At 26.0% G+C, this 13,333-nt stretch overlaps 1 protein-coding gene across 1 annotated transcript; it reads right to left on the bottom strand.

Moving 5' to 3' along the window:
* Positions 1-2,824: 2,824 nt before the first annotated feature.
* Positions 2,825-11,662, bottom strand: LOC112591291 (H/ACA ribonucleoprotein complex non-core subunit NAF1). The gene is made up of 8 exons (XM_025335058.1): positions 11,406-11,662; positions 10,864-10,998; positions 10,457-10,573; positions 6,071-6,148; positions 5,674-5,754; positions 5,534-5,608; positions 3,754-3,995; positions 2,825-3,643 (listed from the first exon to the last, which is right to left on the bottom strand). Exons 1-8 carry the CDS (start codon positions 11,459-11,461, stop codon positions 2,871-2,873), a joined length of 1,557 nt encoding a protein of 518 aa, XP_025190843.1. The 5' UTR covers positions 11,462-11,662; the 3' UTR covers positions 2,825-2,870.
* Between the last annotated feature and the right edge of the window lie 1,671 nt (positions 11,663-13,333).

Here is a 13,333-nt window from a genome sequence, read left to right as displayed (position 1 = left end):
CATTCATCCTTGTCTGTTTGTATCCAAATTATACTCTAGAAGGGTAATACTAAATCATATACATATTTATATGAACATTCAGACCATCTATTTAATTTATTGTATTGTACATCACTTAGATTGTAATTTTATGACCATTGGCATAAATTGCCATTTTTACGTTTGTAGACATTTATTTGCTATTATTTTTTAAATAACGGCCAAATTGTAAAAACTGCCCTAATTAACAAATTATTATCGTGAGAAATTAATTATACTTTTTTTATACCTATTTATTTGTTATAAAGATTTTTAATTATTATTTTTATTTACATAATATATAAATATATATTCTCGGTAGCGTTATGTAAGAATCGTATTAGTTATAGATATATTAAAATGTTATTTATAACGTTTATTTCATTATCTGTTTCAATAATTACAATCGGAATATACATTTATATATTTATATACACTCATATAAACGCCACATAATATTTATTTATTTTTTCATTTTTTTCGTTAATTTTTTTTTTTTTTTTTGCACAAAAATCATAACCGTAAATATTTGTCTGTAATAATTGTTTTGTGAGGCTTAGAGAATTTTGTAATTATAAAATATTTATTTAATATTTAAAAAGTGAATTATGATTGTGTTAAAATGTATTGCAAACCTATTGATAAATGAACTAGGTAGCTTAAACTTTTTATGTTGTGAACATTTATAAATGTATACAATAATTTTCAATGTCTATGCCTGCCACAAACGCCTGATGTGTATTTATTGCAATAACACAATTAGCCAAGTTTGTTTTATATTTTTAATTTTATTTCCTTTGCATATTGATTTCACGATAATTATTAAATCTTCATACTTTAATTGACTTAATTTATAATTATCGCTTTATTATCAATTTTCGTAACATTTGTAACACAAATTCATCATATTAATGTTAAGCTTAAAAAAAATATATTGTTTAATTTAAAAAATTTTATATTATTATAAATATTTATTTTGTTTTTGTGTTCCTTTTTTGGTTTTTATTTTGATTTCAAATTTTTAAAATATTTTCAAAACCTAAGCTGTATCATCAATATATTGCTTTGTATCAGTAATTGTTGTTTTTTTTTTTTTATTTTTTATCATTTATTTTAATACTATTAGTAGTACTTAAACGTAATAACTAATAAGTCTATCCTTTCCTTTACCAATACATAAATGAGTTTTTGTTAAAGACCAACAATACATTAGCTTACGAGCGTTGTGAAGAAATTAAACATATTATATTGCCAACTGTGGATAACTCAAATCTATAAGTGATTGAAAAATGTTACTTGTACCTACATTTTGTGTTTTAAACCTTTAACGTAACTTATACCGTACAAGGTTGAAATATTTGTTTAAAAAACGTAAATAGAATTAGTTCTTTTTTCATCTCTGCTTATTATTTGTTATCAACGCGTTGGGAGATGAAAAACATGTGTGTAGTTAGCTATGGAGGCATCAGCCAGTATTTTGCTCTATCGATTAAGAGTACAAAAAAAAAACCACATAGACACCAAAGTACCTTACTACATTTCTAGTACCTATATAATCAGTGGCATAATTGCCGGCGAGTGGGCGTTTTCCCTCCCAGATAATCAAACAATACAAACGTACAGAGTTTTGATCACGGTAAATAAATAATTTTAGAATCGCACGTCAGCCAATCGAAGTAACGAGCAACCGAGCAACGACTGCAGTCTCTGAGCTCGTGGTAACGTCCGCCCCTATCGCTTTTGTCGCAAACAGTGAACACAGTCGCTCTGCATAATACGCAATATGTGAACATCGGATGCGGAGGATTCCGTTTTTTTTTTTTTTTTTTTTTTTGCACTTGCCAAGTGTTTTACGGTTTTTACAACCCCAAACGTGTATTACCTATTCTGGACATCTGCGTTTATAATTATATTGTCTACGATGCGATCGAAATCTAATATCATTATCGCTTCGTGCGCAGCACACACTTAGTGAGATGCCTACGCGGTCGAAACATAACGAGGCAATTACATTTTACAAGACTAGGGAGTTTCCTTATTCGTATAGTAGTTTATTTATTACCTGACATATTTTAACAGTAACCCAAGTAGTAACACGGTAATATTATGTCAACTAAAAACAAAGTTAAAAACATGAAATTAATTATTTACACATTAACTGTTTTTTTTTTTTTTTTTTTTAAACACCTGAAGTCATGGCAAACTTATCTATGGCATAATCGCATAATATAATATGAATTTATTCATTAGTTCCGTTACTGCCGTCTGCCGTTACTGCCCGCAACTGTCATTACTCATAATATATTTCTATACATAAATTGTAATAAATACTTATATTAGTAGTACTGATATTTAGTTATTGTTTGTGACTTTTGTTATGCACCCACCCATCCTTAAATCTTAAAAAAAAATTGAGAAACGGCCGCTTCTCAAACACCGTGTTCGTTTTGCCACTGCATAGAGAGAGGAAACTACTCGATAATATTTTGTCATAGAACTTGTTAAGTAGTATTTAATGTATCGATTTAAATCGTAGTTGTCCATTTCAATAAATTTGTCTACAATTTATTTAGATAATATTATCTATATCATAGAAAAATAAAATACACTTAAATGATGAGTAACAATACATTAGAAAATTTTTATTTTTATTTTTATTCAAAAATGTATTAGATATAATAAATCTAAGCACTGAGTAAGCAGCAGCCACCCGTCATGAACGAATGACCAAATACCTCAACAATGTGGTTTGAAATATCAAAATAATTGATATGATCAATCATATATCAAAAGCAATACAAACAAATGAAATAAAAAAAAAAACATTTTTAATCATAATAATTGCAAGGGTTTTAATTATAACGGTCAGGGTAATGAAATTGATTATTTGGATTATTCGGATCCATTGGTGGTTGAGATCGATAATCATATACTGGTGGCATATTATAAGTAGAATGATGTGGATAGTTATGTCTTGGTGCATACATTGGATCATAATACCACGGATTGTATGGTTGACGATAAGCTTGACTGTATTCCATCGCACTCAAATGCTGAGCATAGGTCGGAAATGGTCTAGGACCATAACCATAATTGGGAGGACGAGGGCTGTATGTTTGTTGTGTCCGATTGTTGGAATTCTGGAATGACGGACGTGGTGTCTTATTTCTCGGTGTGGGGTTATTTCTAGTAACACTTTGATTGGGAGGATCAGGCGATTTTTTTCTATTTACTTTATCATCACCTTCTCCTGAGGGTTGTGTAGTTTTTTTTTGTTTGCGATTTTTCTTTGCTAACTTTTCTGCTTCGTCATCAGAATAATCTAAAAACTCAATAGGTGGTTCATTATTGTCTCTCCAGGAAGCATCACTTCCTTTCATTTTCATGAGCTGAGACACCATAACATAGTTTGCGTATTCTGTCTGAGGAGCGCAGTATACAGGTTCCTTAATTTGTATATCAAATGTTTTTATGTGGTTAGAATTATTAAACCGGATAGCGTAGTAAGGCTTAGTGACAGGTCCAAAAACATCAAATATTCGTCCTAAAGCTCGTTTTCCTCGATCTACAAATAGTACAGAGTCAATATCCAGTGCAGGTTGATTTAAAAATGCTTCAACGATAACTGTAATACAGAAAAAAAAAAAATATATATATACAAGATATTTTAGGAGGGTTTTACACTTTAAAAATAGATTAAAAGTAAGCAATCCCAAATTTTAAAATTATACTTGCCTAAAGTGTCAACAACATTTTTTATACATCCAACTGGTTGACATTTGTCTTCATCAACTGATATTTTTAAATCTTCAATAGGTGGTAAATCACTAATATCTAATTCTCCTTTAGTCTTAACATATTCATCCTTTGAAAATGTATTAGATGATACAGAAATGATGCTATTTTCATTATCAGAATCAATCAGTTGATCATCGTCGTTAGAATTATCATCAGAGCTAGTATCGCTGTCATCAGAGCTATAAAAAATAAAATATTATTAAAACATTTTTAAATTTTTAATCAATAAAAGTAATTTTTTGGAAAAATAATTAGTTAAAGGTTTTTAGTAATTATTACTCAAAACACATAATTATTTTTAAATAAAATCAAGATAACTCAAATAAATTCCATTGAAATATCCTACAAATGTAATATTATATGCATACCATTAATTCGAAAATTTTTATTGTCACAATCTGTTTTATATTTTTTTGAACAATAAATTAATTTAAATTTGTAGAAATAACGATAGATATTGATAAATTAATTATCCTATAGATCATTTAAATAATATAAGAAAAGATGGTGTATCCTTTTGTATTTGACAGGCTAATTTATACATTTATATAAAAAATGCTAATAACCGCCGTCAAAAGGAAAATAAATTTTATTTTTTATAACAAGTATATAATATAATGTATATGTTTCATTACATTAGGAACAGATAAATATAGATATGTAATTATAATGATTAATTTACTTAAAGTTATTGAGTATATGAACAGGGGGTTTTAAGGATCAAAAATAAAAGTTTCAAATCGTATTTAGTCTGCGGAATGTGAGTTGGACCACTCTAGTATACTTCAAAATGAGATTAAGTAGAAATTATTTACTTAGAATAATATAAATACTTAAATGTATAAATACATTTTGTTGAAGTTAGGAGAATTGAACATGGTAGTTAAAATTTTAGTCATCAAAACTATAGAACCAACATTGGTAGATATTATTAAATATGTTATTGTATTAACAGAAACAGAGCTTAGATAAAATAAAAATGAATAAATGATTTTAATTCTCATTTTTAGTACATTCAGAAATCTAACCAAATCAAACATTTAAGAGCATCAATAATTAAATAATACTCTTTGAAATCTACAATACCTATAGATTTTTAAAGTTATTATTTTTTTTTTCAGAAATTAATATCTTCAAGTTAGGAAGAGCTATGCATTGAAAAAATAGTACAACAAAATAAAGCAAGAAAATCTAATAAGCGCTGAATGTGCAAAATAATTTGATAACTAGAAATATCCAATTCAAATTTAAAACAAATTATCTCATTATTCAAGAGGAATAGACCAAAATATTTTAATATATTAAATTTAAATTTAACATCTACATAATTAATTATTTCTTTATATAGTATAAATTATATTTGTTATAATTTTATTACATTTTAAATGATACAGATAATGTATTTAATATATTATTTATTAATTATCATTATATTTATATTATTTTATTGATACATACATTTTATTATAGTAATTCGTTGATGTATAGCTCAAACTATTTTAATTTTTTTTTTGCACATATTTTAGTTGCTAAATGTCTTATTTTCTAAATTGTAAATAATCGCAAGATGGCATCATGTCCAGATCATCTTATTTGTCCATTATCGTTTTTATAGATTATAAAATGTATGTAGATATTAACTAAAAGATTATTTACATTGACAAAAATATATTATATTTTCAAACAAATTCTAATTAAATAAAAATAAAATATATACCTTGAATCTTGGTAATTAGTAGAAATTAAAGAGAGTGTTGATGGTAAATTGCCTTTGGGTAATATGACAGCAGCCCTTAAAACAAAACAAAAATTAATAATTTTGATAGATAATACATATAGAGAAATTAATCAAATTACTTAGAATCTGATCCAGGCAATGTATCACAAATTTTTAAATTTTCTTGTGTTGTAACTGAGTCTTTTGAAGCATCATATTCTCTACAAAAAATGTTTAAAACTTATAATATTATTTAATAAAAATATACGTCCTATTACATATCTTTGGTATTCTAAATTAGTTTCGAATATAAAATAACCAAACTTAAATATATATTTATAATTTTTTATATACTAGTATATAATCAATGGTACTAGTTATCTTTTTTAATAAAATAACCATATACAAAATATTGGTAAAAAAAATTCTAAGATAACATAATACTAGCTATAAGTATCACACATAACAATAGTGATTATGTAAAAGATAAGCAAACTATCAAATATTTACTATCATTTTTTTTAAATTAATACCTACTTTGTTTTTTCATAATTTTTAGATATTGTAGCAAATGAAGATGGCAATTCTGTGTGATCCAAATCAACTGAATCTGAACTAAAATAAAAAAAATAATATATACAATACAACAACAATTAAGTTATCTTTATTTAGACATACCTACTTAAAAATATATCAGAGTGCTTATTTTTGTTATATCTTTCTGAGCTGAATTCAACGCTTCATAATATTTTATTGATATTTTAATTTTAGAAGAAGTTAAAACTATGTAAAATATTATGATTTTAAAATGATCATGGATTATTTTAAAATTAAAATATCAATAGAATCCTATTACGTGTCTCAAATAATATTATTACTTTTAGGTTAAATAATAAATCAATTTACTCTAATATTAAAACTAACAACAAAAGAATGGTTCTGTTAAATGCAAATTTGGTATGTTGTGCCATGAGTATGAGTCTGAGAAAGGATACAATAGCGCACTTATGACTACATAACTTAAAAAATATTAAAATAATTTAAAAATTAAACCTAAATTATTAACTGATAAAAAACTTTATAAATATAACATACTGAATTAATTTATTTCACAAGGTGATTAAAGGGTTTATCACCAATCAAAAGTTATTTAGCACAAGTGACACTTTTTTAAATGTGACATAGTTAACAACCATTATCGGTATCCATACATTATTTTTGCTTTGTAATATTGACGTTCAAAATTTGTGAAATAAATTACAGGTAGAACCGAAAATTTGTTTTTAAGCACCAAATGTTGTTAAAAATTTAAAGTAATAATAATTTAAATGAAATATAATAAGTAAACGACTATACATGTAATTTAAATTAACAAACTTTTGCTAACATAATTTGTATACCGATACCATAAATAATATACTGCCAAAATCATTAATATTTTGAAACAGAAACATATGATACATATTGTTACTTCTAGGGCAAAGCTGATAGAAACTGTGACTGTAATGAAATTGATAAATGCTTAGAAAAACATTTAAGCAAGTAGATAAACATAAATATTACAACTGTTTCTCTTTATTGGGCATTCGTGTAGCAGGTGATCTATTACATCGTTTTGGGTGTATCAGATGATCTATCGTATTATACTAGGTGTAGTTGGTGATCTACAATTATTATATTATATTTAGGGTTCGAGACTTCTTGCATTTGCATGTTTTTTGTAGTGATCGTAGACTATTCTAGGTGAGTTATAAATTTGTTGTATGAAATGGCGAAATTAAATACCAAGTTTGAATTTGCAAGAAAAGCAATTTTTAGCATATTGGGCATATTTCGTATTATTTTCATTTTTATAAATGTAAAATTGTCGGGAAAAATCATAATTCGATGGTTGTAGTTTGTTGTATCTAACACGACAATATCGACAACTGAATAGTAGTGGTAAAACCTAATGACATCTAGATTCTATATTGTACGATGAAATGTGAAGCAGTACGTGTCCGTTAGTTTTAAATTATTCGTTGGTCGAAGTTTACCTAAAATGCGTGCGCCTGAATTTTATAAAATAATTTTCGATGAAAAATCAACTGTAAATTTTTTACAACTTCACAATTTACTTCCAAATGACAGTGAAGCACCAAATTGTAAAAAATGTGATTCCGAAACAAAAATTGTGATAAAAAAAATCGGCTGGCTTCTGGTAAACAACCTGAGTACCAAAGTAAGATGCGTTCAAAAAGGATGTCAAACATTCCAGTCTCTGCGTCAAGACAATACATTTTTTACTTGTACGGATTTGAATAATAAATGTAATTCTAAATTGTCGTTGGGAAAAATTTTAGAGTTAGTTTTTTACTGGTCAGAAGACATGAGTATAGTAACCGTTTGTCGGCTCACTGGACGTTCAATAAAACAGTAGTAGATTGGTACAATTTATGCCTTGATGTGTGTTGTAGTATTTATGAAAATCGGAAACCTATGGGTGGACCTAATGAATGTGTTCAAATTGACGAATCATTACTACGAGGAAAAAGGAAATATAATAGAGGCAGGATTTTGCTGGGTGATCATAGAAGTGCAAATTTAACGGACGACGATAGTTCAAATTCAGATTCTGATTCTGAAAATATTCTTCCTAATACCAGAAATAGAAATTATGGCAAACGAGTAGAAGGACCTTGGGTTTTTGGAATGTGTTGACCCACTTGGCCCCATGATGGATTTCTTGAAAAACGTTTTTTTTTTTTTTTTAACGTCAAAATAGAGCTACACTTATTCCAATAATTGAAAAAGAAATACTTCCAGGAACAACAATCGTGTTAGATGGATGGAAACCCTATAAAGTTTTACAAAATTAAGGTTATAATCACTTGACTGTAAACCATTCTGAACGTTTTGTCAACCCGCTAACAGGAGCCAACACCCAGACAATAGAATGCATTTGGTCAATCTTAAAATGAAAATACTTCGAAAAATGCATGGCACTACATCAGAACTATTACATCGTCATCTGATTGAAGCATGGTGGAGATTGGAGATCAGTTAATAGTCAAGATACTTTTTTTAAATGTTTAAATGATACTAAAAATGTTTACTGTAATTGAAATCAGTATTATATTTGGCTAATTATTTTTTCTTTTTTAATATTTGACGAATATTTGTATAATAATACTATGACGTACTCGTAATAAAAAATATTATGTGTTTTTATACTATTAAAAAAAATATTTTTTTAATTTGTACATAAATCACTCGTCTTGAATTCGCAGATCACTCTACTGCAGTAGATCACCTGCTACACGAATGCCCTTTATTGTTACTTATTGGTTTAACAAAATAAAATCTGTGCTATACTCATTACTTGTCATATATTTTTATTCAATGATGAACATTTATAAATTATTAACAAAGGTATAAATTACTTTTCTTGTATCTAAGCACACATATATGCCAATCTATTTCAAACAGACAAAAAGATTTAATACAAACAAACAAAACAGTTCTATTTCCAAGGAGTGGCTCTCGATTATTAGAAATCCCAAAATATATACCTAAATCCTTAAGAAAAATAATAGAACTCAAAATATACTATATTATATGGTATATATATTATACAATATATATACCACCTAAATATTCAACCTTCCTACTCAATTAAAAAATTAAAGGTAATAATTTATCTTTTCAAATATCTAAGGCTTAAAGTTTTTTGTTTAATAAAGAAATAGTAAATGAAAAATCGAAATGTATTGTTTCGAAAAAATTTCTTAAACCCTAGTCATGAAAAAAATCAACTAAGTCACAACATCAACTTACATTACGAGTATGTTACAAAACTAAACTAAGTATTCCAACAAAAAAACTTGATGATTTAATGAAATCATAATAATAAAATAATTTTAAATTCATATTATAACCTATATTATAGTTTTAACAGCAAAAAAATACCTATTTATTTGGATGACACTAATGAAAAAAGTGAAAACTAATAAATTTACAATCAAATAATCAATTTAAATAGTGTTTAATATTGCACCTTATTTTAATTGTTTGTTAATTTTAAATTTATTTTTAATAAACATAGGCAGTATGTATCAAATAGATGTATATTTAATTTCTGACCAATAAGACCAATAACCTATTTAACAATAATTAATCGATAATTATAATCTAAAATTATTGTCAGTAGTGCTGATCAATATTTGTTTTGGTATATCCTCCTCAAAAAACCAAAACTAAAATACGTATAAATTAATTTAACTATTTATGAATACAAAACATGATACTCATTAAATAGGTATCTACCAATAAAATAAGTGGTAACTGAAATACATGGGTTTAGTACCCTTGATTAGAGTCACATACACCAACAAACCAGGTGCATCATTATTTTTGAAATATAACTTAGGCACCAAATTAATAACAAATAACTATGTAAATAAACATAAGCAACAAATGTATTTGCTTTTTCACCAATATTTAACTTATAACTAAAATATCAATTACAATTATGAATTATATTAATGTTTAAGTATCAAATAAAACTTTTTTAGAAGTTATATTTTTAATTAAGTCTTCAAAATTTAATAAGATAAAAACAAAAATAGGAAGACTTTAGTATAGCTATCCTGAGAATTAATAAAATTATCACTTTGACCAAATATCAACAAAACCACCAATATTTAAGTTTTTAATGTGAGTACTAAAACAATTGATAATTGTTTTTAACATTTTAAAAAATCATTTTTCTAAATAACTATGGAATTTTATAAAATGTGTAAATATATAAATTAATCAAAACCTACAAAAACTGAATCAAATTTAAAAATAGTAAATAAACACATCAAGTATTCAAGTACATACATCTAAGTTTAGCTTATTCAATATGTTCTTAAAATATAAGTAGCTTAATTATGGACTTACCATAACATATGACTACCAAAACAATTATTTTCAGTTGTCTGAACACAATCACCATTTTTATCATCACAATTCTTTTCTTCGGTGGTTTTTATAACATGTGAATCATTTTCATTACAACTAAAAATATATAAAAAGGTACATGGAAATAAAACAAATATCAATACAAATTAATAATAAACACATCAAACTAGTTTATACTTTTTAATATTTCACAATAATTAATCAATACAGTAACAGATGTGTTACAAACCAAAAATTAGTTTATAACTTAATTTAAATATTTGATAAATTTTAATTTTTAAATATCATTCCAAAATTATTCTCAAAGAATAATGCATATCACTAATTAATGGTTGTAAGCATTATATTAAAAAAAAATAATAATAACATGAAAAGAAGATGCTTACACTTCGTCAATTATTGTTTCAACTACTTCTTCTGCTTCCATATTAATATCATCACCAAAATCTGGAGAGATAGTGGTATTTTTAACATTATTTTTTTCATCAGCAGTTCCAAAAAGTCCATTTACAATTAATGTTCTATAAAATATGTAAAAAAAAAAAAAAGCCGTAAGTGAGAGTTAGATGTGTAAAATAAGATTCATACTCAATAATTGTATAAAAATTAACAAGATGTTATTTTTTTAGTGTATAACAGAAATGCTTCAATATTTAATAACAAAAAACAATGACTACATTTATAATAATTGTGCTGTTAATTAAAAATATAATTACTCTATGGTGCAGACAATAATTTGAAAAATGATGGCAATAAATCACACGAACAAGTTAGAAACTGAAATTGAAAACACTGTTTCTGTCGTCGAGGCAAAGAGATTAAATTTGATTGAAAAAAATGTTTTTAACTTGCCTACGTATGAATCGAATATTCCACTTAGGTTGAAATTTTTGAGTTATGAATTATGAATTTATGATAGTACACTTACTCTTTATTAACATTAGGACTGTATTCGTCAGACGAATCGGAACTTTGATCGTCCATCGTTCGGTTGCAGGTATCGTTTGACCGGCAAGAATCTTTAGACGAGGAAGGCAGTGCGTATTATGACGTTGGGCTGAGAAGTTTACAAAAAACGTTTATAAACGAGAGAAACGTACAGACCGCTATATTGTGTTTTACATTTTTCAGACATATTATAATAATAATTGATAATACATTACTATGATGTAAACATTAACGCATTCACGATTTCTCGGCTTCTCGCACGTGAGTGATAAATGATAATGATAATGCGATATTTTTTAGGTTATGGTAAAACCGGTGAAAATAAAAAAATTATCGATCGACGATAAAATAATAATGTAATAGGTACATAATTCAGAGATAAAATTTAAACAAGAATGTACGAGTTTTCCAAACTCGGATCCAATGATCTGTATCTGGAAAATTTATATGCCTGTGCATTGTTGTAAATTTTTCGACCGATTCTTTATCGAATGTTCTTTTATTTAATTGAATTTAATTAGGTACCTGGATACGTAGATATAGAGTTTAATTCATTTTATTTTTTTTTGTATTTGTACACTAGTACAATACGCTAGTAGTAATTAGTAAAGTAGTAACTAGTAAGTCACTAGCAACTAACAAATAAGTAAAAATTACGAGTCAATATTAAATGAAATGTATTTTTTTCAAAAAGTTTGGAATTGACAAATGGACGAAAAACTAGAAAATAAACAACAAAGCATTAAAATCAAATCAAGAATACAAAAAACCCACGACAGTATAAAATAAACTAAATGTGTCATTTTGACATATTACTATAACGTCTATAACTCATGTCATATTTTATAAGATATAATAATTATTAATTACATATTGCCGGAACATCAATAATTCAGTATTGTATTTTATTACCTACATTAACAGGTAATAACAAACTAAGTGTTATATTTATCTAAGATTGAATTTACCTATACAGTTATCAAGGAATTTGCACTGCTGCATTAATAGACATTGTATGTACTTTGTCATCGAGTGCTCAGATGTCGTCTCTAATGGATGTAAATCAATTTTAAATAAATAACAATAACACGGATATTAAAAATGATTCTGAGCGCCGAGCGAAGACTATCGGGTGTCATTCTATATTTTGATAAGGCGTATATGTGGTACTATATTTAGTATATTTTGCTGATACGTTACAAGAATAGGTCATAAAAATATTTTATTTGCTATATTAGTATTTTATTTTTCTTACTAGTACTTTATGCGGTAGGTTGAAATAATTTCTGGCAACAGTATAGTATGATATACCTTATGATAATGTCATCAATAACTTAATAAATCGTTATTTTTCGTTAAAAATCCAAATTTTCAAAATATGAACTTCAATACTGGTAAAAATATGTGCCAATGTAATTTTAAACTGTCTTAAGAACAACCTATGTTGTATAATTAATGTTCAGACCTCAGTGTTTTACCGAGCCGAATAATTTACTTGTAACAAAAATAAATTAATACCTAAATAAATAAGAATACATTTTAAGTACCCAAGTTATTTATAAATAGTATAAAATTAATATAAGTATTTTGAAACATAAATTCGTAAAGAAAATGATAGTCAAAATAATAGTAAAATGTTTCAAGTTTTAATGTTTTTTAAAATTATAATAAAAACAAATAATTTTTACTTAAGTGCTTTTATTATAATTTTCTATTTATGATATAATTTTCAAGATACTTTGACTCTTTTTGAGATAAATATTGATAAATAGAGACAATTAAATTTTTTTTTATAAAATTACGAATAAAAAAAAGGTTAACAAGTGAGTACCGCTCTAATGTACATTATAATTGTATATTTTATAATAAATTTTCAAACCTTAGATATAAAACAAAAAGTTTTTATGA

This window comes from Melanaphis sacchari, unplaced genomic scaffold (assembly GCF_002803265.2).
Source record: "Melanaphis sacchari strain LSU unplaced genomic scaffold, SCAv2.0 Contig130_pilon_pilon, whole genome shotgun sequence".
Lineage (NCBI taxonomy): Eukaryota > Metazoa > Arthropoda > Insecta > Hemiptera > Aphididae > Melanaphis > Melanaphis sacchari.
Note: the sequence above shows the minus strand (reverse complement) of the source record. Positions and strands in the feature narration are given on the sequence as shown.

Coding starts and splice junctions, on each gene's coding strand:
- LOC112591291 (XM_025335058.1), bottom strand. CDS start 11,461: ATGGACGATCAAAGTTCCGATTCGTCTGACGAATACAGTCCTAATGTT. Junction 10,574..10,863: donor GAAACAATAATTGACGAAGT/GTAAGCATCTTC, acceptor ATATATTTTTAG/TTGTAATGAAAATGATTCAC. Junction 3,644..3,753: donor AAATGTTGTTGACACTTTAG/GCAAGTATAATT, acceptor TCTGTATTACAG/TTATCGTTGAAGCATTTTTA.